Consider the following 27941-nt stretch of genomic DNA (forward strand, 5'->3'; position numbering starts at 1 on the left):
TTTAAGTCACTTTCAGTTAGGGATTTTACTTGAAACTTAAGACATCATTAGGTGTGTACTGATTTACTAGCTGGGTAATTTGAAGCAAATCGTCAAATAACAATTATTATGTCTCATGCACCCATGGGCCTAGTGTAGCATTAGGGAGTTTACATACATAGTTCATTTAGCTATCACAAACCTTTCTAGTCAGTATTATTTTTATTAGCCCCACATATAGAAGAGGTTAAAGAGAAATTAGGTAACTTCCCTAAGAGAATATGGCTACTAAGGTTCAGAGCCAGGATCTGAACCCAGGTCCGTGCAGCTTCAAGTTGCTCATGGCTTCTCAAATATATTACATTACTAGTCTACTTAAGCTGAATTCCACCTTCTATACCCCCATAAAGAAAACTGTACACTAGTAATTTTGTAAGATTATTAAGAGGATTCAATGAGCAAATGTATATAACTTAACTAGTATAATTAGTATCTCATCTTACAGGTAACTTTTAGAAAGGCAGACTAGTATTATTTAACTAGTATACTAAGGTGAAAATAAACGGGCATTCTTAGCATTTTGGAATAAGGTTTAAATAGTCATGCCTCTATTATCTTTCAGCTAAATTCTTGGAGAACTGAAATCTAATTTTGTATCTGCACATTTCACATAAAATATGAACTTAACACAGTCTATTGTCACTTTATTTTTCTTACAGTTTGCATGCAAACATAGGTTAGAGTTGAGTACATATAAAAGATAAAAAGAACAGAAAGCTAGAAACTGAAAGGGACTTTGAAATCACCTAGAAAATTTTTCATGTTTTTGATAAAGAAAGCACCAGAGTGATGGCAACAGCCAATGTCATTCAGCTAATTAACACTGAGGACAAGGTAAGTCCTCTAACTCCTAGTCTATGGCTCCTCTAATGACATTTTGCTGTTACAAGAAAAGCAATTTAGGGATGTAAGGAAAGAAAAAAAAAAACTGTAAAGAGGCAATTTTAATTCTGGCAATCTGAGAACTGCTGTTACCTTTTATATCTTTTTACATTCTCTTGAGCTGAATAAGAGACTTTTTAGAGTTCCACAACTGTACTGAAGATAGGTGATGGGCCTTTCTGAAATAAAGGCCCATCACAATTTAATATATCCAGTACAGAGAATTTCAAAGTACATAATGCTAAAGAGTGATGTTTTCACCTTTCTTCATTTTCCTTTCTTTCTTTAGGATTGTCTTAGTTATTTCTGAAGCCTTCTAAAAGATACCTGTAAGGTGACATACTAATCGGGACAATTAGCCCAGCCTCTTCAATAAGTCAGTATAATGAAAAAAAAAATGATTCTAAAGTAAAAGAGACTTAAGAGATAATAACTAGATGTAATGTACAAATGTACAGGATAGTTCAGGAACTGGAAATCTAAATATGGACTAGATATTAGAAGATATTTAAAAATTACTATTAATTGGTTAAAGGTAATAATTATTTCAGCTAGGAAGAGAACATTTCTTATTTTCTAAAGAAGCATACTGAAGTTAAAAGAACACTAGTAAAACTTCTCACCATAAAAAGCTGTTATCTTTATTTATTAATTATATATCAATATAAAATGATCTCTTCATAATTCTTTTAGTATTAGATTTATTTTTCTAATTTTAATATTGCAACTCCAGTTTTTCAGGTGAGAATAACTTTATTCTGCCTCACTCAACCTTTTATATTTAGCATTACTGTGCTGTTTTACTTGACCTAAATTTCCTTTATACAAAGAAATTAATGGATTTTGCTTTAAATTCTCACTAAAGTTCTCTCCATGAGATAAGGCCATTTGTACTTACTATTATATTTATTACCTTTGATCTAATTCCTGTCACTTTAGTTCTGCTGTTTTTAGATATCCTTGGTATTTTTCTACTTTACATACCTTCTTTTTTTTTTACTTTATCTTTCACAAGATATGTTATTCTAAGCTCATAAAGCATTTCACAAACATTTAAATTTACCTAGGCATATAAAAAAGAAAAATTTTAGATACCCATTTGCAGATAAATGATTCAGCACTTGACTTCTTTAGCATACTCCTTATCTCTTTCCTCAAATCTGTTTTATTTAATCCAAATATTTTTTAAAATAGCAATTTTAAATTTTTAAATTAAAATCATTTTTAATTTAATTGAATCATTTTTAATTCAAATGATATATAATTACATAAGATTAAATAATGAGCATCAAGTTTTCTCCCGTTAGTAGCTGGGAAGTTTAGCCTACCTAGTCTCTCTCACAATGGTTTTCATTTCACGATTCATTCTGTTTTAACCATTACTTCCTTATTCTTGAGTTATTTTAAAATTTCTCTCTCAAGTATTTGGAGTGCATTATTAAATAATTTTACAAAGATAACTGGGTGGCATATTTTTCAATACATTAAAGGTCTAGAATGTACCTTTATTTACAAATAAAAATGTGTTTAGCTCTAAAAATGAGGATCATAACCTTTTTTTCTGAAGTGTACTAGACACAACAACTTTCTTGTGCTCTGTAATACATTTTTGCAAAATAGGAAGCTTAATTTCCTAAAGGTGACTTTTCTTCTCCCCCAAAATTGGCTACTAGGTTGGTTGGGTTTTATCTTTAGCTTTGAAATACAAACATTAGGTCTTAATCTTTTCTTTTTTAATTTTATTTTTGGTAGGCCCTCAAATTGCAATATTCTTTTTTTCAGATTCTTAAGGTTTCTGATACCCTTAATCATAACACCTGATCCACCTGTCCTTACTATTTATTTGTAAGCTGGATCTCTGATCTGACCCAGTGGCTCAGAGTTCAATATATATATCCTTTCTATTCTGAGTGAGATTACTCTTTTACATTGCTGAATTGCTTTGCTATGCCTAAACATGCTTTTGACTTCCAACAAAAATTTTCTTTGGCCTGTTGTGATTGTTATGCCATTATGGTCTTGCTATCCTGGCCTTTTAACTTACAAACTAAATTATAACTAAGTTCAAGAGACAGCACACATAGTTTTCATATGAAACTAACATGTGATGTTGTAACAGCTGTAAAATTATAAAGATTCAAACATGGCTCTGTGAGATCCTACTCAACATCGTCCATGGAAAAAAAGAAACTTTTTTTAGAATAACCTTCACTCTATCAGACAGCCACACAGATTCCTAAGACTGAATACCCAGTTTCATTCATCAATAACATGAATGTAAATTGGTAAATTTCAAATCCCCAAAACCGAGGCAACTGAAAATGGACTATTTGAGTTTTTTATTTTCAAAACTTATTATTTAGACTGAAAACTGAACCACATACTTTCAGAGTGCATATAATCTAAAAATAATAGAACAGTGCAATTTTAAAAGCCAAAAATAAAATAAAATTTCAATTCTGGCTCAAGTTTTATTAAAAATATACATACTTTGCCCAGTTTGAAAAGCCTCCACTTTACATACTACTTACAAGCTGATGTTCTAATAGTTGGATTTTTTCATCTTTCTTCTTTATTTCCTCCTTAAGTTGTTTTATTTCATTTAACAAATCTTCATTCTGAAATATTTTTAAAAGATTAATGTAAGTATTTAACTGTATTTTAAAAACACTAACAAGAAGCATTAAATCAATGATGAAGACTGAGTAATGAACTGTTTATTTAAGGGGAAAATTCTTAAATACGCCACCTATTTTAGCCCATTAAAAAAAAAAAAAACTTTGCTCTTCTAAGAATTCAAGTCTAAAAGAGTCTGACACGTAAACAATGAACACTAACAGCAGCAACAGCTACCATTCATTGAATACTCATCAGTGCCAAGAGCTGAGTACTTCTAGGTATCGAAGCAGTTGATTCTGACTGTGACCCTAAGGTAGGTACTATTATCTCCATTTTACAGACAAGAAAACTAGCACCTAGGCCACATAGTAAAATTAATTACATGCAAAACAGTAACTTCCGCTAGATTTCAAGGAATATATCTAAGAGTTGCTTGTCAGAGGAGATGAAGGGCACAACAAGCAGAAGAAACTGGCGTAACTAAAGGCACAGAGTCATTTCGTGGATGGTTCAGAAAGCAGCAGAAAGATAAGTATGCCTGAGGGGAACAAGGAAGATTCTTTTCCCATGAGCTACTTTCATGAGAACTGCCTGAATCAAAGAGAAGATATCCTATGAACTTAGTCCGTAAAAAAATTCCTAATAGTGTTAATGGAAACCTATTGTTAAGGTAAGCAGGAATTCGGTTATATTGCCAAGTATAAGGTATCATTACCCTGCAGTTAGCCCATTTTGTTTACCGCTATTCAATTATCCAGAAATGCACACTGATGAAGTAGTGCAAGCAAGAAAATTACAGCTGACCCTTGAACAACGCAGGGTTTGGGGTGCGGACCCTCTTTGAGGTAACAAATCTGGGTCTAACTTTTAGTTGGCCCTCCATATCCATGAGTATGGATATTTCTCCATATCCATGAGTTTCACATCCTTGGATTCAACCACCTGCAGTTCGGTATAGTACTATATTTATTACTGAAAAAAATCCACATGTAAGTGGACCCATGCAGTTCAACCTGTGTAGTTCAAGAGTTGACTATAGAATGATATACTTTTCCAGGGATAAAAATAAGTAAGCAAATAATTATAATGTGTTATTAATGAGTGAAGTATACCATCTTCTTCAGATACACTGGGGGCGGTGGGAAATGCAGTCTCATTAACAAGAGATCAGAAACAGACATTTTGTAGAGGCTTTAACATATCAAACAAGCATCACAATGGGGAAGAAAAGAGTTTTTAAATGCTGTTTGGTGATTCACTGCATGTGAGAGAAGAGGACAGAGGGGCAGTCAAGAGTGATGTCTGTATTTTTAGCTTGAATGATAGAGTGAATAGAAACAGAGAATGAAGGAGAAACATGTCCAAAGAGCAATACTCGTGAGTTTTAAATACATTGTTAGAAGTACCTATGGGTGGAACATACAGTGGAAATGTCCAGTAGACAACAGGATTACCAAATATGAGAGAGAAAGATTTTATATGTCTCCAACATATGTTATACATGATATCATGACAGCAGAAAGTTCAATGAGGACTGGACTAAAGATACAAATCTACATTCTAAAGAAGAAACGAAACCTACAAAGAAAATGGGGGAGAAATGTTAAGGGACATGGAGGGAATTCAGAGAGAAGTGACATAAAAACCAAGGGATAAAGCTTTTAAGACAAAGGCCAGCCATGCCAGATGTCTACAGCATTAAACAGTAGCTATTTTCGTTTTTCCAGGTTTCCACATTAACTGGTAAGAGTAGCTCAAGCAGAGTCAAGGAAAGGTTTATTTGATTTACTAAGTTTAAAGTAGGTAAGATACAGAAATTTATAAACAAGGTGAAGAGAAAGTACAGAAAGCCACTGGAGAGAGATGAGAGAGGAGGAGGACGTAGTTAGGTCTTTAACAGCAGCAGAAAATAGAGCTGAGAACACGAGAAGAAAAGGTGGTCATCCACAGAACAGTGGCCACTCTTCCCCTGTGACTGGAACAAAGTGGATGAGAGTGACATAGATACAGATAAGTCAGAAAGCAGGAAGGCAGGCAGCAGAAGAGTGGATGACAAAGGTGTTTGAGGAGAGTGGTCAATGTCTGAAACAGCTCACGAGGGGAATGGGAGAGGGAGCTGTCCTGATGTAAAGGACACAATGGAGACGTGCAGGTCCAGTGGAGATTTCAGACCCTAAGTTTGTAATGGCGTAAGTCACCATATTTGTATCATTTGAACTGAACTGCGAAACCATCTTGCATGAGAAGGATTTGCTGATGAAAGTGAAGGACAGGCTAGAGTACCAGAGAGAGACAGTATGAGCTATTACATCTCACTGAGGAAAGAAGGAAGAAAGACTAGAAATAATCTGCCTGGGAGGAAAGCCAGTAGGGACAAGAAACAAATAATGTGTAACAATAAGGCCATCATGTAACATTAAATTTATAGGTAAACTATAAAGGAACATGGAAAAAATGAAAACACTGTAGTTCTGTAAAAAAAAAAAGTTAAGAGTTAACTTTTCTTTAAAAAATTTTTTTCTTTACATGTGAGAAACTTTTCCAAAGAAATTCAGGAAAAAAGTCAACTTTACTTTTAAAATATCAGTCACAAAACTTAAAAATACTTTGAGAGATAATCAGAAGTCTTCTAAGTCAATGGTTCTCAATTGGGTATACATCTAAAAGTTCTTTTTAAAAAGAGATGTCCTGCTGCAGACCAATTATTAAACTCACAATAGGATGGAAGTCCAGAGATGGGAAGAAATTTGCACAAGGACAGGTAGGTAACATGCTGAAAAGCTAAGATTAGATAACCAGACATGACTACTATCCTACATTCTTTTGATTTTATGTTTTACACATAATTCTGTTCCCAGTAAGTCACTCTACATCCTATAAGAAAATTATGCTTCTGTGACCCCCTAATACCAAGCTTGGCCACATGACCTGTTTTGGAAGCGACATACGTTACATCCAAGCAGAATCCACGTTATTCTGCCAATGCTATTCAGGTACAAAAAATAACACGTCCCAGGATAAGGGCTGATCCTTCAGCCTGGATTCCAGAATGAAGGACACGTGAAGTCCCACTGATCTATAACCAATATGCAACATACTGAGAAACAACAAGTGAAAAATAAACTTTTGTTGTTGTAAGCCACCAGTTACTAGAGATGAATAGCACACACTGACTAACATACCTTGAAAACAGAATGTGAAAGGAAACAATAATTTTACTTGAAAATATGAAAGATATCAAGAATACTTGTACGTGCATAAGAAATAAATATGTGATTCAGGCAGCTGCAAAAAACAAAAAGAGCTTTAACTAAAACTAGACCAAAAGATGAGAACTATATATTAAAAAAACAACAAAAACCACCTTCAAACATGAAAATGCAACTGCATTCTATACTTATATCTTTAAACATGAAAAGAGTAAACAAATTAATTTCATTTTTAGTATATTTCTTCAATGTAGTGATTGTATGTGAGAAGTACATACTAACCACTTTAATTTTTATTGGTGGTCATATTTTAAAAACTGTTATTCATAATTATGAAAAAAGAATTTAATGATACAATGATTTTTTAAAAAGAATCCTGCACCATTACTAATACAAGGACAGATGATTATTCAACTGATACAACAAATTCAAATCAACGTACCACAGGGATATCACTTTAACTTAATAAAGTGGTAAAAGTTAAAGCAAATCTGATTAAAACCTGAGAGCAAAACTGCAGGTTTTAATACATTTATTATTAAATGTTTTCCTTGCTATTGCTTTATAATTTTACTAATAAAAATTTTTTTTGAAAACTTCAGCATGACTCCCTAGTCATCATACCTTGTATATTTGATCACCATCTTCTGGTTCCGGACTGGATGGCAATGAGAGTTGAACATCATGCAATGAACCACTTCCATCATGCTGTCAGAAGAAAAGGAAAACACAAGATTAATACAACTAACTGCATATGCAGTTCAACCTGAATTCACTCCAGACCAAATGCTAGAGTGGCAAAAATCAAACAGGAAATAAGATTTTAGAAATCTCCTTTTCATCTCTATGCACTGGTAGAAGCAAAGTGGAAAAGGAAACCAGAGAACATAGGAAAGAATACTTTGTGGAAATAAGTTAACGTATACCATATAAATGGATGACGCAGAAAGCCACTGAAAGTTTTAGAGTGAGAAAAGGAATACGGGAGGTTTCCTGAAGAATTGTAAGATTATTTCCCCTATGAAAAATGCAAAATAAAAGTCAAAGTAAATCTGCTGTTAGATGCGGTGTTTTGAGTATAAAGGAGTCAGAAACAATAATATTAAATAGCTCAAAAAAGCCTGATGACAAAAATTATTTGATTAAAAATACCAAACATATGCGTATATATAGTGAATGACTATTTATATAAAGTTTGAGAACAGGCAAAACTAACTTATGATGCTAAAAATCAGAACAGTGGTTGATTCAGGGGAAAGGGGCTACTGATAGGAAGAAGCATCAGGGAACATATTAGGATACTGGAAATATTCTATGTCTTGTCTATATGGCAGTTACATGGATACATACAAATGAAAAGTACAAGCTTTACACAAGTAAGCTTTACATCTTAATTAAGCACTTTACTGGATGTATGCCATACCTCGATTAAAAAAAGTTGAAAAAATTAATTTTTTTGCCTTTAAACCCAACCAAAATAAAATGACAGGATAGTATTAAGTCCCACCCATTGCTGAAATGGTTTAGAAATAACCAGCAAAAAATGGCATGTTCAACAATTCACAAAAAATCTCAGGAAAGATGAACCAGTAAAGAATATGCCTGGGATAATGCTGACTGAGTCCCTGACCAAGGAAGTACAACTGTGGTCCAATATCTTATTCGTTCAGGCCTAGCTGCCCTGGGACACGCAGTGAATCAATAACCCTCCAGAAGCACTAACATAGCAACCTTCCTCAGACCTAGCTGTCCTGAAGGAAATCTCCCAGACCATGGACATGTCCTGCATTGAAACAAGAGTGCTAAAATAGGAGACATAAGTATGTAGACCATTTTCTTCTTTATTTACAGTACTGTATGCCTACGAAATCAGAATCTCTAGGGATGGCATCTAGAAATGAGTATTTTTAAAAGATGAAAAGGTAATAGTGATTGACAGTGAAATATAAGCATTTGTCAAATTTCTAGCAGAGATAAATTACATTTTTATTGGTGATGCCATATGGACACTAAATATTTTGACCTGAGAGAGAATGAAGCATATATGTTCAAAGGCATTTTTGAAAAAAGTACAAAGATAATTCAATAGAGAAAGGATAGACTTTTCAACAAATGGTCCTAGAATATCCATATGCAATAAAATTAACTTTGCCCATACTTCACACCATGTACAAAAATGCTCAAAACAGACGGTAGACCTAAATGTTAAACTTAAAACTATCAAAATTCTCCAAATAAACAGAGAAAATCTTTGTGACTTTGGGTTGAGCAAGGATTTCTTAGACATAACACCAAAAACATGATTCATTAAAAAAAAATAAATTTGACTTCAAGAGTAAAAATTCTGTTTTTTAAAAAACTATTAACAGAATGAAAAGAGATGCCATGGATTAGGAGAAAATATTTTGCAACAATTCAGATAAAATACTGAGCGTGGTGCCTAACTCCTAGAGAGCATTTATAAATTGGCTAGTTTTTAACAATAACAACAACAAAAATAATGATAATGTGAAAGCCTAGGGTTTTTAACTGACTTCATTAACTCACAATTGTAAATAGTTGCCCAAAAAGCTAATTCCATTTTTTCAATAATCATTTGTCTCATCATTTACATACCTGATAAAGGACTTGAATATAAAGAACTATGAAAAATCAATAATAAAACATATTTTTGTTAATAGGCAAAAGAACAGACACTTGACCAAAGAAGATATACAAATGCAAATAAGCGTATGAAAAGATGCTCAATGTCATTAGTCACTAGGCAAATGCAAATTAAAACCACAGTGACATACACCTATGGGAAGGGCATTTGAAAAATACTGACAGTACCAAATTCAGACAAGGATGCAGAACAATTGGAACTTTCATTAACTGCTGGTGGGAATACAAAACCAGATAACCACTTTGGAAAATAGTCAGCAATTTCTTAAAAAGAAAATACCATACAACCAGTAATTTCATCCCCAGGTATTTACCCAAGAGAAATGAAAACATGCTCACATGAAAATGTGTGCATTGATGTTTACAGTGGCTTTATTCATAATTGCCAACAACTGGAAATAGACACAAATATCCTTCAATTGGTAAATGGATAAACAGACTGTGGTATATGCATACAGTGTAATACTACTCAGTAATAAACAGCAACTACTGATACATGTAATAAATAGCAGGAATGAATTTGAAATGCTTTACAGTAAGTGAAAAAAGCTAGACTTCAAAGATGAAATAATATGGGATTCCACGTATGTGACAGTCTTGAAAAGGCAAAACTACAGAGACATAATAAAACAGATGTTGTGGTTGCCAGGTGCCAACAGCAGATACAGGGATTGATTTTCAAGGAGAAAAAGAAGAAATTTTGGGATGCAATCATAATAGCTGCACAACCTCATGCATCTGTCAAAGCTCACAAAACTATACGACAAAAAGCTGAATTTTACTAAATGTATTTTATACCTCAATAGAACTGTACTAAGTTAAATAGTGTCCCCCTAGAAATTCATGCTAACCTGGAACGTGTGACTATGACTTCATTTGGAAATAGGGTCTTTGCAGATGTAATCTGGTTGAGGTCACACTGGGTTAGGGTGGACCTAAATCTAACATGACTGGTGTCCTTATAAGAAGACAGAAATTTGGACACTCGGGTCATGTGAAGGTGGGAGCAGAATGGAGCGATCCATCTACAAACCAAGGAATGCCCAGGACTGCCAGTAACCCCAGAAGCTAGAGAGGGAAGGATGGTTCCTCTCTTAGAACCTTCAGAGAACACATGGCCCTGATGACACCTTGATTTCAGATGTCTAGCCTCTAGAATTTCAAGAGAGTAAACTTCTGTTGTCATTTGCTACCCAGTTTGTGGTACTTTGTGATGGCAGCCCTAGAAAACTAATACAAGACCTGACTAATGAAACAATTAAAAGCAAACAAAAAGAGAGAAACACCAGATAAATCTCAACAATCACAAGGAAAATAAACCTGACATAGCAATGTTACTATAACACAAGAGGTTGTAATTAAGGTATAATTAAAGATGAAAAGTATTAATGAGGATAAAGAAAGGCTTTAATTAGTCATAACAGGGAAAATCCAAGATTTGCCAATCATAGAGATTTATATACCTAATAGAATATCCTAAAGATACCATAAGATTAATATAATAGATAAACTGCTACCTAAAATACAGAGAATATATAACCTTCAAACAAACAGAACAGTCACAAAAACTGGCCATGCTCTAAGCCAGCTGTTAACAAACTATAGTCCACAGGACAAATCCAGTCAATTGCCTATTTTTATTACAATCCATGAGCTAACAATGGTTTCTACATTTTTAAATGGTTACATTTAAATGATTTTATTAACATCTACACAATAACCTCAATTTTGCCTCTTGCCTGAAAAGGCTAAAATATTAACTATGTGGCAAAAAAAAAAGTTTTTCAACACCTGCTTTAGGACACAAAGGAAATATCAATACATTCCAAAGAATTTATATCACATAGACATTCTTCATTATTAATGTATACTAAGATTACAAATCAATTTAAAAATGAAAAGTCTCATATACCAAACCAGCACTTCCGAAAATCAAAAAAAAATTATTCTAAATAAAATAAATTTATAGTATAGCCCAAGACAATTAGGAATCATTAATGTTTAAGTTATCCCTTATGCCTCAAAGGGAAAAAAAAAAGCCTTTCAATTTTTTTTAACAGTCTAGTAGACTAGATTCATGAGATCAAAGAAGGAAAAAGCTATTATTTCCATCAAAGCACAAGAGCTTAAAGATCATGAATATAATCTCCAACTGAATCAATTAATAAAATCAACTACCCTCCAAACAACTTTGACACTAAATAATGGTAGTTCTCTCAATTAAACCTTGACTAAGATGAAAAGTGTTCAGGCCAAAACTAGGAACCATTTTCAGAAAAGCTTTAAGCATTAGAGGGGAGAAAATCATAGAACATAGATAAGAAATTCTCTTTTTAAAAACACTAACAGCCATGCATGCAATGCTCATGCTTCACACTACACATAACTAAAGGGCCAACATTTATTAACCAGTGCTGGGCACTGCTCTAAACATTCTACAAAAACATATTTAATAAATGCATAGATGCAAAAATAACACATAAAAACTATAAAACACCACTGCGCCAAAGTAAGCAATTCACAGCTGGCTGACTGTCCAAGTATTCTAGCTGTTTTAATAAGTGAAGTGTCTTAGCAGTTTCTATGGGTTCTAGTTAGGATTTTTTGAACTCTGAACGCAATTAACTTTAAACTGATTAACTCTTGTGTCGTTAGCATTTTATTAAAGATTAAAAAAGACAGTTAAACCTTCCTCTGTTCTAAGAGCATTAGGGAACTATTGCCAGCAAACCATCTTCCACTTTTCTTCTTTGACAAAACATAAAGGTAAACTTTTGTTCAAATATTAAAACTCTTCACGTATTAACTTGTTGGGAAACCCTATAATAAACTCCATCTTACCCAGGTGGTTCTTCCATGAGTTTGTAAAAACTGGGATCTTCCTATGAGTTCCAGAGCAGTTGCAATGGACATGGATACTTGAAATGACTAACCAAAAAGTCTGGCAGCGTTGACCAATCTCTGTTGACAAGCATCATCAGTGATGTCAACAAAGCTGCCTTGTGTTTCAGATACGCTACAACACAATCACAAGAGGCATTCTAGGAAAGGAAGTAGAGGAAGGAGAGATTTTGTTCATTTTCTTTTCAAAAGTCACCTTCTCTTTAAAAGCAGAAGAATATGGATAAGCATCACATCATACAAACCTGAATGTACACTGAGAATAATGTTTAAGTAATACCGTAATTTACCTATGGGATATAAAATCTAATGAGTCAAGCTACGAAGGATTTTAAAAACATAAAATTATAAAGCCTGATTTTCAAAGTGTTTCAGGAACGAGCTGACCCTCACAGATGGCTGGGTCAAAGACATTTTCAAAACAGAAAAATCTACCTTGCATTCAAATTGACTAGAGCATTGTTATATATCGGTGGTTTATAATATGCTAGGCAAACATTATTTACAAATTTCTTTTGTTTAGACTTTTTAATTAAACCTAAGTGTTTAATTTGTATATATCTGAGTCAGGAGATCCTTTTCTAAAGGTTTCTTTTGTTACTTAAATATTACTTGTAAATTTCTTCTGAATTTTCTACATTAAAAAATATTTAACTCTTCAAACCACCTGAGTTTAATATAAAACAAGAAACTAAGTAACTGCTTCTATGCTACCGATTTTTCTCAGCATTTATTTCAAAACCTTTCAGTGTCCAACTGATTTTAGTAGATACTTCAGCACATATTTCTGGGTTTTCCATTCTCTTCCACTGCTCTGTGTTTCTGTTTGTATTGGAATTATATCTTACTCTAAGGGGTTTTCTCTCCTCTTTTTGTCTTTCTCAATTTACACGAATCCTGCACTTAAGTGTTAACAATTTTGGAATCAGTTTGATGAATCCCCAAAATAAAACTGTTCTGATTAAGGTTGAAATTGTATTTCTATAAATAGCACTGGGAAGAACAACAGGTTCCAATCATACACTCAGATTGTATCTTATCTTTGCCCTTTTAAACACATCATCCTTCCCACCCACACACCCCACACCCCCACAGGTCTCCCAGGTGCCTCTCATGTACTGGACTCTCTGGCAATGTCTTGGAAGGAAATGCTAAGGCATTTCCATGAGATCTGGTTTCAGGGGAATCAGCAACTCTGTTTAAGAGCTGGATGGGTCCCAACAGTACAGTGTGTCCCCGAGAAGCTCCCACCTGTGGCCTGGTCCATTCCTACACAGCTTGGATCTGGGGACTGATCCCAGGAAACCTAGATGTCAAATCAGTGTGACATGCCAACACATCATTCTTACAGTTATTTAATACTTGCATGTCCTCCTAGGACATAAGGTAGTTGTTTTGGTTACTACATTAGTATCCATGAATTAAGATAATTTTTGTAATATTTAGCCTTCCTATAGAACATAAGTACTTTCTTTAAACTTTTTATATAAAGTTTTGCAGGATTCTTTATAAAACATCACAAATATCTTTCAGTATATTTATTGATGATTTAATGTTTTATTGATGTGGTGGTTATTTCATTATTTCCAGTTTAAGTATTTCTTTACAATCCTTGGAGCCTTGAGTATTACACTATTTATCTACTAGAATAAAGGGTTTTTTTTTTTTTGACCATGTCCCACAAGGAATACATTTTAAATCACAACCATGTACACATATACTTGACTATGTGTGCGCGTGTGTGTGTGCGCGCGCATGCACACACTTGCATATTTCTAAAAAGAATGATGCATGGATGGTAGATGGACAGAGATACAGATATCACCCTAAAAACAAGTTTCACAAAATAATACCTGTCCTTATTACATGCGACGCCCCCTGATAGTTTCTAAACTATTCTACTTTACAAGGAAAAGCTTAGTTATGATGGACAAACTTCATTTCGAAACCCACCAGTTGTAATGTGTTGTTTTAAGCATGATGTACTAGGTACAGGACAAGAATTATGTTTCCTAACCACAATCTTTGATACCCAACAAGTGCTTAATAAAGAATACTGAACAATGAAATAACAATTAAGTGAATATTAAAGTAAACAGAATTAGCTTTTTGGGCAGCTACATAAAATTATAAGCAATATAAGCAATTAAAAACCCTTGACCTTCACATTTTTATCCTTGTTGATGTTGCTATTATTGTCCGTAATACAACAGCTAACATTTTAATTGCTTTCTATACATCAGACACAATACTTAGCACTTTATCTGAGTTTCCTCATGCTTTCTTTACAAAAGTCCTGAGATAAGAGCTATTATAATCTGCGTTTCTTTTATGAGGAAATCTAGGCCTAGGAAGTTCAAGTAATTTACCCAAGATCACAAAACAAACAAGTGGAAGAATTGGCCTATACTCAAATGTCAGTTTACTGAATACATCTATACTTATTAACTTTCATCATTAATCTAGAAATTCAACATTATCCCAATCATCCCACAACTAAAAACAACTCAAATGTCTATCAACAGGTTAACAGATTAAAATTGTGGTACATACATGTACAATGGTACGTTATTCAACAATAAGAAGGAATGCACTGAAACTCACAAAGCACAGGTGAGTATCAAGGCCATTACAGTGAGTGAAAAAAACTGGAAACAAAAAGAACAGACACTGGATGATCTACAAAGAGACAAAACTTTTGGATGAAATTCTAGAAAAGACAAAATTTAGTAACAGCAGAGAAGGGGCTGCCTGGGCCAGGTTCGAGAGAAGACTGACTGCAGAGCGACGTGAGAGAATTCTAGCAGCAACAGAAATGTTCCATACCTTGATTGGGTGCTGGTGGTGGTTACACAACTGTATATATTCGTCAAAACTCAAACTACATACTTAAAATGGGTACACTTTCTTCGAATGGAAATTCTACCTTGATAAAGTCAGTAACATTTTTTAAAGTTTGCTTCTTCTTCCTCATTTTCCTTTCCTTTCCTGAACCATTAGTTGAGACAGAAAAAGACCAGTCTGCACCCAAAAGGACAACGTAGCACAGGGTTTCAGAGTCTGAATAGGTTAAGAAACACGTCCCTGCAGGGTACAGCTTACCAAGGCATGTCAGGACCCAAAAGAGTGAAAAAGGGATCCACAGAGGGCATGGGAGACTGTTTTGGTACCAGAGTCAAGCCTGAATAGAATGAGGAGGGCACGTGCACAGGAGCAGCTGGTGTGGGCTGTCAGAGTCTAAGCAGAGTGAGGTGGGTATTCTTACACGGGATGGCCTGGAGAGGCTACCAGAGCTCAAGCAGCATGAAGAGGGCATCTATGCAGGAAGAAGGCCCGGTGCCAGGTGTCAGACCCGAGTAGGGAGAGGAGGGCACCCACATGTAGGCATCAACTGACAAGCGGTGTCAGGCCCAAGCAGAGTGAGGACGCATTCACAGAGATGGTGCGGGGTGTCAGAGCCCGAGCAGGGTGAGGAAGGTATACACAGGAGAGCAGCCAGGCATGGGGTTCAGAATCTCAGTGGGGTGAAGAGGGCAACTGCACATGACAGGGGGTGACAGTGGTGGTGAGAATCTATTTACAGTCAGGAGAACTGGCCAAAAGAATAAATATATCAAAGTCGTCAAAGTTAAGAGAAAACTGAGAAAGTACTTTAGTTTGAAGAAATCTAAAGAAACATGACAACTACACTGGAATTTGACACAACACTGTAAAATGATTATGAATCAATAAAAATGTAAAAAAAAAAAAAAAGAAACATGACAACTAAAAGCAATGTGTGATTCTGCACTGGATCTTTTTGCTGTAAAGGACACTGTCAGGACAAAAGGCAAAACCTGAACAGGCTCTGAGGATTAAATGATAGTAATGTATCAATGTTGGTTTTCTGATATTGAAATGCAGAATAAAGCCACAATTAAATATCACTAGATTCGCACCACATGACAGAAATTAAGATGGGGAATACCAAGAGTTGCACAGATGTAGAAGAATGGGGGAGGGGGGGAACCATCTACTACTTGAGGGAGTGAAACAGATTGAACAGTTCTGGAAAATAATTTGGTGTTTCCAGAGTAGAGTATTTCTATGTGTCATGATTCAGAATTCCACTCCTAGTTAGTTACTCCAGAAGAATTTTCACACATGTATACCAGGAAACCTTCTTATCAATATTGTTTGTCATAGAAAAAAAGAGTGGAAAGAAACAGAATGGACACTAAGAGTAAAATGGACAAAGAAACTGTTCATGGAATAGGAGAGTATAAAAATGAAAATTAAGAACAGAAATAAACATAAATACAAAAAGAACCTTAAAGAAAATGCTGAAGACAAGTCACAGAGAAACACAGAATAATTTCATTTATATAAAGTTCTAAAAGAGGCAAAACTAGTATTCATAGGATATAAACATAGATGGTTAAAAATTAACAGAAAAACAAGGGAAATACTAGATTCTGGAAAGGGAAGGGACTGCAGTCAAGAAGGATCACATACAGAGCTTCTTAATGTCTCATTTCTTAACCTGGGTGGTGAGCACAAACCTGTTTCACATTGTTCATTAAAGTGTACCCATATATTGCATATGCTCTTTTTATGTATATTTCATCAACATTTTTTCCCCTGAAATGATGAGAAAAGTCTGGGGATAGAGAAGCATGAGTTCCCTAACTTTTCTGTGGTTCTCTGCCATCAAGCGGTAATCATTCACCCAGGATGCTGCTGCTGTAAATATTCCATCCACCTACCCCTGCACCCGTGCACCATCAACCCACACACACACACACACACACACACACAGACATAGAGACAGGAACAGGAAGGAGAATTATGTGAAGGACAAATTATTGGTTTTATTCTCAACACTGAAGGTGAGAGGAAATAACAAAAATATTTGTATACCAAACTTGACAGTTCATAAAACACTATTACATACTTCTTTATTTTTATCCCACCATACAGGTAGACAGAGTATGAATCACTGGGATTCTGCAATCCCAAAGAAAAATGTCAGAAAGAGATATCATGTTCTTCTCATTACTCCACCTTAGATTTTTCATTTCTTACTCCAAGGTCAGAACAGATGCAGAATGTGATAACATGATAAAAGCAAACAGGGAAAATAATGAAACAAGAGGGAAAAAAAAAGGATGAACATAACCACTTTGGAAAACCATTTTACAGTATGTACTAAAGCTGAGCCCGCTATAGGTATGTACCCAACAAAAAATGCACACATATGTTCACCAAAAGACATATACCAAAATACTGTAGCAGCACTATTCATAATAATCAAGAACGGGAAAACTGCTTAAGGGCCTATCAACTGTGGAACAAATGAAATAAGTTGTGGTATATTCATATCATGCAATACTCCACAGCAATAAAAACAAATGTAAAAAAATAAATGATTTGCAAATATAATGTTAAGAAAAAGAAACCAGATACAAAAAAGGAATATAATATATTCCCTTCATTTATGTAAAGTTCAAACACAGGCAAACTCATCTATGTTTTCAGAAATCCGGTAGTCACCACTGGGTAGTGACTGGAAAGGGTTTCCATTCTGGGGTCCTAGTATTGTTCCTTTTCTTGCTGGGTGCTGGTCCCATGGGTATTTTCAGTTTGTGAAAACTGACTGAGATAGACATTTATAAATTGCACCCTTCTCTATATGCATATTATGCTTCAAGTGTTTGAAACAGGAAGTAGAAAATTAAAGTGAGGAGACAAGACACCACTAAACAATTTTATCTTCTGTATGTGCACATCTCTTCAGATTGGGATCAAAAATTCTTATTTAAAATCCTCCTCTAAATTAGTAATAAAATATGAGAAGTATTATTCCAAAATATTTCAAAAGGCTTGGGTTTTAAATACTTTCTGCATTAGTATGCAACCAGGTAACTTTAAGAAACACAACTAAATCTGGGAGTCTCAGTTTTTTGACCATTAAAATAGAATTACTCTTGTCCTCCCCATCCCACAGTGTTACTGAGACAAAGAAAAATAAGGTTCACGAAAGCACTGCTTCACTCTCTCCTCTTTGTGTTGTACCCAGGGTACCTCCTGGTTTGACACTGTGTACAGCACGTCTAGGAGTCCACACAGACTGGGGTAAAAAGTCCTGGTCTTATCACTAAGCTCTCTGAGCCTCAACTTCTTCGATCAGGAGATGAAGCCAAATCACCCACTTTTCAAGAACTAGAGATAATGTGTATTACAGAATCTAGAATGCCCACTTGAAATGTATGACCACTATCTAAAAGTTTTACATACACAACTCTGTAAGACATATGCATGAAAGAGAACACTTTTTAACAACTTTCAACTAAAATGTGGCTGTCTTTAACAGCCTCCTAAATTTTATGACTTAAGTCATTCCCTCTGCTATTCATTTCCCACAGAGCCTTCAAGCAATATTTTAAAAATACTGATTTGGCCAACCTGGCCATGTCACCCATCCAGCTTACTACAATCTACAGAATAATGACCTCAGAAGCAAAATGTCCAGCCATCTCTGCAAATAACTACTCTCCTTTTGAGAAACAGCTCTTGTTCTGCTCTGGTTCTCAGTAGTGACTAAATGTTTAACCTTGAGCCACCAAGTTACCTTGCTACCTGAGCTGCCCATCATGAGCTGGTGTTACGTGACACACAGAGCCATAAAGTTGGGTGTACATAACAACATTCCATCATCAAACGGAAGTGGTATTTATGTGATCGGGCCCAAGCAGACCCTGACAATACAAGTAAGTTACATGAAGAAGTGGCCCAAATGCCCAGAGTCCCCACTCCTGCTCCAAGGCCTTTTCCCTCTCAGCCTGCATTATGGCTTCTGAGGATCTCCCTATAATCAGCTGACAGAGGAAGAGAAGACTCTGGTCTGGTTTACAGATGGTTCTAGACAACACCTGAAAGTGGCCAGCTGCAGCACTACAGTCCCTTTCTGGGACATCCCAGAGGGACAGCGGCAAAGAGAAATCCTCCCCGTGGGTAACTTCAAGCAGTACATACGGTTGTTTACTTTGCTTAGATGGAAAAATGGTACAATTACATACCAATTCATGGGCTGTGACCAATGATTTGCCTTGATGGTCAGGGAGCTGGAAGGAACCTGAGTGAGTAATTGGTGACAAGGAAATTTGGGGAAGATGTATGTGGACAGACTTCTCTGAATGGGCAAATAATATGAAGATATTTGTCTTGTGTGAATGAGGATTTTAATAATCAAGTAGATAGGATGACCCATGGTGTAGACACCAGTCAGCCTGTTTCCCAGTCACCCCTATTATCACCTGATAGACTCATGAATAAAATGGCCATGGTGGCAGGGATGGAGGTTATGCATGGACTCAGCAACATGGCCATCCTGGCTACCGCCACTGCTAAGTGCCTTACCCGCCAGCAGCAGAGATCAGCACTGAGTCCCTGATATGGCACCATTCTCTGAGTGATCAGCCAGCTAGTGTTTTATCCTTACTGGAACAGACATTTACTCTGGATATGATTTGCTTCCCTGCTCACAATGCTTCTGCCAAAACTACCATCCATGTGGACTTACAGAATGCCTCTCCAGTGTGTGTGTGTCTTATCCAATCTGCTGAAGGCCTGAATAGAAGAAAAGGTGGAGTAAGGGAGAATTCACATTCTTTCTGTCTGTCTTTGATTTAGGACATTGGTCTTCTGCTTTTGGACTCTGAACTTACATCACTGGCTCTCCTGGTTCGTGGGCCTTCAGAATCAGACTAGAAACTCTATCAGCCCTCTGAGTTTCCAGATTACCAACTGCAGATCTTGGAATTTCTCAGCCTCTGTAATCATGTGAGCCAATTCCTTACAATAAATCTCTTCATAAGTGTGTGTGTGTGTGTGTGTGTGTGTGTGTGTGTGTGTGTGTGTGTGTGTGTGTGTGTGTGTGTGTGTGTGTGTGTCTGTGTGTGTAGAGAGATAAAAATTGATTTTTTTTTCTCTGCAGAACCCATGGGAAGTCTACAAAATGCACAGGTGGTTACTCATTTGTCAAGCAGGGCCTCTTGATCAGGTCCTGGAAGTCCGGAAAACAAAGACAGAAATGAGAGTCCACTGGATTGATGGAAAACCAGCAGCTAAGGCAAGTAAGATACATGCAAAATTATTTGATTAAAATCAATCTAACATACATTTAACAAGTCCTAAGTAATAAAAATTTCATTTATTTATATGTAAAGTTCTCAGAAGCACTGTAAAATTCTATTGCTTCCAATAAGAATCAGGTTAAAGAAATCATTTTTATTCTATTTTTATTTTCATTAATCATTTTCTTTACTATTTCATATATAAATATATTCGTATATAAATTTAATTCAGCCTTATAAGGGAAATAGCCAATTAAACTTTGCTAAAAATAATCAAGGAAAAGAATTCCACGGGAGTTTAAGGAACATTGCCTTGGGGTAAACCACTTACAGTAAGCCAAAGTAAGAGAACAAAAGAGATTATACAATTATCTCTTTCTATGTGGACATTCTTCTTTCTGAGCTAGTATTCAATTAAATCTTGAAGGGCTTCATGTTTACTGAAATTAAGGGTGACTCCTCCCTATAATAGCAATCTCTTATGAGATGTCCCGAGCAAACACCGGTTGCCAGTGTTTATTTAAGTTCTTATGTTTGCAAGTGAATGCAAAACCCCACCTCTCTACTGGCAAATCCAGCAAACAACAACATGCCAGGGTTAAATCAAATTGGAGCTGTGACACACTGAAGTTTCATAAGGAAGCGGTCACACAACTCAAGTACTGTTTAAATACTTTTCTGTATCTTTAAAAAGTAAAGGGCTTTTGATTAGAAATATTTTTATCTTTCTTTTAAACTGATACTAAAATGAGAATAAAGAAAATTTTAAAACAAAGTATAATGATAAGGAGAACTGGAGAGGTGACAAAGCAGACACAAGCTTTAGCAAGAAATTGAGCAGACTGGAGGAAGACACAACTACAGTAGGTGTTCTTTTTTTTTTTAACATTTTTTATTGATTTATAATCATTTTACAATGTTGTGTCAAATTCCAGTGTTCAGCACAATTTTTCAGTCATTCATGGACATATACACACTCATTGTCACATTTTTTTTCTCTGTGATTTATCATAACATTTTGTGTATATTTCCCCGTGCTATACAGTGTAATCTTGTTTATCTATTCTACAATTTTGAAATCCCCAGTCTATCCCTTCCCACCCTCTACCCCGCTGGTAACCACAAGTCTGTATTCTCTGTTCTTGAGGAATATGAACAGAAAGAGAACCAATCTGCCCTGCAAAACTCCAGAGGGTCAAAATGCTAGATATAGAAAAAGGTAAGCATATGACTCATTAGGGTTAAAAATATAGTAATTAATTGCAAGTTAGCATAAGGCAAAAACGTAGTAAGAATGTACTATCTCCTAATTACAGTTAAACTAAGTTGTAAGTTCTATGCTTGGATATTTCAAGCATGGAATCTCTGTCTGCCTCTAGAAGAGTCCAAGAATCTCAGATCCAAAAAGGATCCTCTACTTTCTTGCTCCCAGTCTTAGCACAGAAAAGCGTCTTTTTAAAAGGCAGTCAAATATCTACAAGAATGGAGTAGTCCAGAGAATCTATAATCAAGTAATATAAAATAATGTACATGACTAAGGATATTTACACTATTCGTAGTTCCTAACATAGGTGTCACATTTTACTTCAACTAGACTTTATTGAGCATATATCCTGAGTTTGGTTTTGATGGCCACCAGAAATTCTAAGACTTGGTCCCTGCTCATAAGAAGCTAGAACATACAATCCTAAGGAAGGTAACTCAGAAAACAAGTTGAGCAGAAAATCCAGACTATTCTTTCTCAACCATAATTTTAAGTTCAACTCAGCTAGTCTACAAAAGACAAATACAGATTCAAAACTAAACAAAAGATATTCACTATTTAAAATTAGAACTTTACTCCTTAGCTTTCTGCTTTGCATTGGACCTTGTCTGCAAGTGCTAAATGGTCAACCAAAGAAAGTACTATTGAATCAGAAGCCAGATTCTACCATTAGCCTTTGGACAAACCACATCACAGCTGAGGTTAGATTTTCTCAGGGGAAAAAAAAAGACTAGGGAAGATTAAACTTGAAGGTTTCAAACAAAAGCGAAATTATAAGACTATGATGATGTAAACTGCTATTTATTTCCCACTTAGCTGAAATTATAGTAGCAACCACTGATGACTGAATGCCTACTATGTTTCAGGTATGAGATTCAACTCTCTCAACAACGTAATGATGTAGGTACTATAAACATGGCGAAAACAGAAGCAGAGAGATTGGCTTACCAAATATTACACAGCTCATAAATACTGGGGACTGTACTGAGACCACCATGCAAAGTCCCATGTTTCTTTCCCTCTCAAAAAAGTTTCTATTATGTACTATTCACAACTATTATTTCTCCACAAATCTAAATAGATATTAAAAACTCAAACTTGGAGAAAAAAAAAAGTAAAGTCAACCCATTTTGCAATTCAATGTATCAGAGCTGAAAACGTTCACTACATACTCACCTGATGCAGCAGACGTTTCAGTTTGAGTAACTGAGTTTTGACAGCGGTGCAATCCTGAACCATGTGCCGGAGGGTCATCTCATCCAGTACCACTGTATTTTCTGGGACATCTACAAACATCTTCTGAGCCTGGAAAAAGGGGGTGCCTCCATAGCTTTCAAAATGACCCAAAGGAGATTCTCTATAGGGAGAGCCTCTGGAAGGGCAAGGGAAGAAGTTGGAGGGAAAAGACACACAATATAATTTCAGAAAGAACTAAAGGTAATGAAATTATTACAATGATTATTACAAATCGTTTGTCATTATCACAAAACCTTTGACTTTCACTCACCTCAGACACTGAACTTGTTTCCACTGAAAAGTCCAATCAACTCGAGTTGTCATTAATACAATTATCATCTGTACTCCCTGCCTTTTGAGTATTTTACACATTGGGTAAATAAATCTTATTCCTTAAGAACTAGAGCACAAACAAAAACCTCTGGGGAAAGGTCTTGCCTGAAAAAAATTATACTTATGTTCCTTTTTGGCACTGATTATCTGGTCTTTAGCTTTTAATTTTAATTACCCTCTTACCTGACATCTTTTTTAGTCGTGTAACTATGCTGCCCTCGTTAATTACCAGTTTGAACACACCTCTGGACTCCTATTTCTTGAAAGTCCAGGCAGACAGTTAAGACAGGTACACTGTTATTCTTCTTTTGTTTTTACATTGTTGATAAACCATCTTTTCCAATAAAGATTAAACAAGATTTTATAAAAGTCTTATATACACCATGTTTCCTAATCTTAAACTACCTTAAAAAATTCTACCCTAAAAAAATTTAAACTTCCCTTTAGTTTCATACAATAACACACAGGCTGAATAAGTGTGGGGGAAAAAAAAAAACCACCTAGGGATTATCTGTTTCATGGACATAAGAAGCACAATGTTTTAAGTAGAAGTCATAGCTACAGTAATTAAAAATTACTGCATTCACATTACATATAATTCCCGCTGTTTTTTAAGATAAGAATTTGTTATATATGTGAAATCTCAATATTTAAAATAACAAACTGAAAAAGTATTCTCTCCAATATAATAGCTATGTGAACATATGAGGATTAAAGTTAAATTGATTGATCCATTAAATTTCAACTATATTAAGAAAGCAGAAATACAGCTTCTATTAAATTTTCCAGCTTTAAAAAATATGACCAAATCTCTAAATTCTCAAATATTCAACATGAGCTTGGTACTTTCTGCTCAAAATTTCTGTAAACCCAAAGCTGTTCTAAAAAACAAAGGCTATTAATTAAAAAAAAACAACAACAAAGAAAGTCATGACAGAAGAAGGAAATACAGAATGGTAGAATAAAAGATCTCCAAAACTCTACTCCTCTATAAAAGCTCTGAGAACACTGGCAAACTTCTCAAAGTCAACTTTTTCAAAACTCTGAAATCAACCAAATGCTTGCAACAATTGAAGAGCACTTCCTGGCAAAAAAAAAAAAACCTACTAAATCTCATGAGAAGAACAAGCTCTATGGCATTTTAATTTATTCTATTTCCCTCCCTATCTTCCTAGTTCTGTGGTAGCTTGAAAAACAAGAGCTTTACAAACTTGGTAGCTGTGAAATTCAGTAGTCTCTAGGGGGTGGGATGGGACGTAAACTGGGTTTGGAACTCTCCAAAAAGCACCATTTCCGGAGAACTGTTACTATTTGACCTAAATGGCACCTCCCTAGAAAAGGCCCATTCTCAGCTGTTGTTTAACTTGACCTGATTCAGAGCTCCCTCAGTAGAAACACCCTTATCTCTAGTACATTTGCTTAAAAAAAGAAAAAATCAGTGGCAATTGTTTAAAATCTCAGGAATCTCAGAGATTCCTTAAAAAAATAAAAACAGAGTTACCATATGATCCAGCAGTCCCACTCCTGGGCATATATCCAGAGAAAAATGTAATTTAAAAAGATACATGCACCCCAATGTTCAAAGCAGCACTATTTACAATAGCCAAGACATAGAAGCAACTTTACTGTCCATTAACAGATGACTGGATAAAGAAGGTGTGGCATATATATAATGGAATTCTACTCAGCCATAAAAAAGAATGAAATAATGTCATTGGGAGCTACATGGAGGGACCTAGAGATTATCATACTAAGTGAAGTAAGTCAGACAGAGAAAGACAAATATATATCACTTATATGTGGAATCTAAAAAAATGACACAAATGAATTTATTTACAAAACAGAAACAGACCCACAGAACATAGAAAACAAACTTATGGTTACCAAAGGAAAAAGGGCGAGAAGAGAATAAGTTCAGGAGTTTGGGATTAGCAGATACAGACTACTATATACAGAATAGATAAACAACAAGGTCCTACTGCACAGCACAGGGAACTGTGTATTCAATAGCTTGTAATAACCTACAATGAAAAAAATATGAAAAAGTATATATGTATAACTGAATCACTATGCTGTATACCAGAAACTAACACAACACTGCATATCAACTATTCTTCCATTATAAGTCAAATCAAATCAAATCAAATTTCAGCTGCCAGAGATGGCAATACCAGTTGGGGCAAACAAGAAGGTGACCAAAAAACTTAAACAGAAAAAAGGAACAAGTTGTTCATAGGAGGCTTTGGAAAGCTCCAACATACTGCTGGGCATACAGAAGGCCATACACATGCGTAGGGCTGTGTGCATGGCAAGGAAATACCTGAGAAGGCCTTAATCTCTCACCTTTGGCTGACCTTGAGCCTCTGAGCAAGCAGTAAATGAAGGCTAAAACAGTGCTGCAAAATGTTTATCAGGTTGTTGAAGGCATCCCTGAACATACACACCCCTTGGCAAAGACTGGGAAACGTATTTGTTCAAGACATTTAAGGAAATCGCTTCATCAGCTCAACAAACTCCAAAATATGATAAACTGAAAGAGAGACGCATTATGGTTAAACTGTCAAAAGTCAAAGAAAAAGTGAGAATCCTGAGCGCAGGAAGAAAAAAGTAATTTATCATGTAGAAGACATGCTCCATAAGATTAACAGCTGATTCATCAGAAAGCACAGGGCTCAAAAATATTAAAAGAAAGATTGTAAATGAAAAATTCTATATCCAGCAAAACTAACCTTTAAAATTAAAAAGAAACTAAAACATTCCCAGATAAACACAAACTGAGAGAATCCGTTGTTATCAGACCTTCTCCACAACATATACTGAAGCTGGAGGCTTCAATACATCCTTTCATCAATGGATACAACTAGGAAGAAGGTCAGCAAAGAAATAGAAGACTTGAAGAATGCTGCAAACTAATAAAATCTAACAGACATCCACAGAACATTTAAGAGACTAGACTAAATTACTAATTAAAAAGCTTGCCACAAAGAAAAGCCAAGGCCCAAATAACTTCAATGGTGAATTCTACAGAACGTTCAATGAAGAATTAACAAAAATCTCTCAAAACTCTTCCAAAAATAGAAGTGAGAGGAACACTTCCCAATTCAATTGTGTAAAATATTAAAACCACAAAGACATCTCGAGAAACTACAGAGCAATATTTATTGTAACTGTATACAGAAAAATCCTCAGTATACTAGCAAATGAATATAACAACACATAAAACGATTATATACCATGACGAAGTGGGATTTACTCGAGAAATGCAAGGTTGGTTCAACACTGGAAAATCAGGCAGTGTCATATATCACATTAAGAGAATGAAAGGAAAAGTGATTATCTCAAGAGACAAAGCAGTAACATTTGACAAAATCTAATACTGTTTCATGATAAAATATGAATAGAAGGGAACTTTCTCAACTTGATAATGAATATCTATGAAAAACCCACAGCTAAGATCATACTTAACAGTGAAAGACTGAACACTGCTCCTACTATCAAAAACAAGCCACAGATGTCTGCTCTCATCACTCCTATTCAACACTGTACTGGAGGTTCTTGCCATAGCAATTACACAGAAAAAAAACAAAAGTATCCAGATTGGAAAGAAAAAAGTAAAACTATTCTCAGATGACAGATCTTGTATCGAAGAGAATCCTAAGGAACTAGGGAGCCAGGAGGTTAAATGAATCATGCACATGAACACTGGAGGCTACAATCAAGGTTCTAGCAAAGCTCACCATGAAGAGGGAAAGTGAACCAAGGACCAAGATTTTTAAGAGCTAGGGAGAGGGACCATTAAGGAGGGATTGATGCAGTCAAATGCCCTAAATCTCCAAGGAAAGAAGCTTAATACTTCATTTAGAAGTAACAATGAGGAGTCAAGGCAAAGACCCTGCCTCTAAACAAAGTACCAGAGTGACTAGAAAATAAGAATCCTTCATGTAAGAAAGCTTCTGGGGAATTAGTGCATTTAGGGAAAAATTACAATTAGGAGAATGTAGGTAAAGAGATTGAGAATATGGGTTTATTAAGACATGAAAGAACTTCATATTGCTTAGTGGAAGGGGTAGGGAAAGGGGGAGGTCTGGGGAGAAAAGCAGAGTGAAAGGTTAGGCCAGGTGAAAAGAGACAGCAGTACTGACAAAAATATAGAAAAAGTAGATCAGTGGTTCTGAACCCCCAATCCCCTGAGTTATAGAGAAGACATAATCCTATAATTAATTACGACAATGATGGGAACTGAAGGACAGACAGGAAAGGGAGCCAGCAACACTTAAGAAGTCATACGATGGAAGAGGAACTTTTATACACATTAAAAGGCCCTGAGGTTAGTGCATCCAAATCTTTTTTTAAAAATCAAGGCATAGAAACAAAATAATAGTTTTAAGGTTTGCTGGAGTAAGGCTTATCTTGGATGAGGTTTCTCTCTCTATCACCCATCCCCATAACTGGCTCTGAGAAATCTAGGAGTCCAAGACCCCTCACAGCCACCTAAAACCCCGAGAGGATCAATAAACTGGCTAACCCATAACTAGTCACAACAAACCAATGTGTGTCAGTCCACTTGTTGGGAAGTTCTGTGCTGAGTGAGTCAGATTAGCAACCCCCAAGAATGCTGTGCATTTCTCTCTGCTCGCTGAGAATCACAAGTGTGGATGACCCGCAAATCACTAGCCCCTC

The 27941-nt window shown here is 35.5% G+C and overlaps 1 protein-coding gene across 7 annotated transcripts in view; it reads right to left on the reverse strand.

Annotated features, from left to right (window-relative positions):
- Positions 1-27941, reverse strand: part of CCSER2 (coiled-coil serine rich protein 2) — a 120659-nt gene that overhangs the window by 25639 nt on the left and 67079 nt on the right. For all 7 annotated transcript variants that reach the window (XM_072971186.1, XM_072971187.1, XM_072971189.1 and 4 more), the window contains 3 exons: positions 22869-23064; positions 7374-7457; positions 3453-3539 (listed from right to left, as the gene is read on the reverse strand). In XM_072971186.1, coding sequence (XP_072827287.1) covers positions 3453-3539; positions 7374-7457; positions 22869-23064 — 367 coding nt within the window. The remainder of the gene's footprint in view (positions 1-3452; positions 3540-7373; positions 7458-22868; positions 23065-27941) is intronic.

This window comes from Vicugna pacos, chromosome 11 (assembly GCF_048564905.1).
Source record: "Vicugna pacos chromosome 11, VicPac4, whole genome shotgun sequence".
In the NCBI taxonomy this organism is placed as follows: Eukaryota; Metazoa; Chordata; class Mammalia; order Artiodactyla; family Camelidae; genus Vicugna; species Vicugna pacos.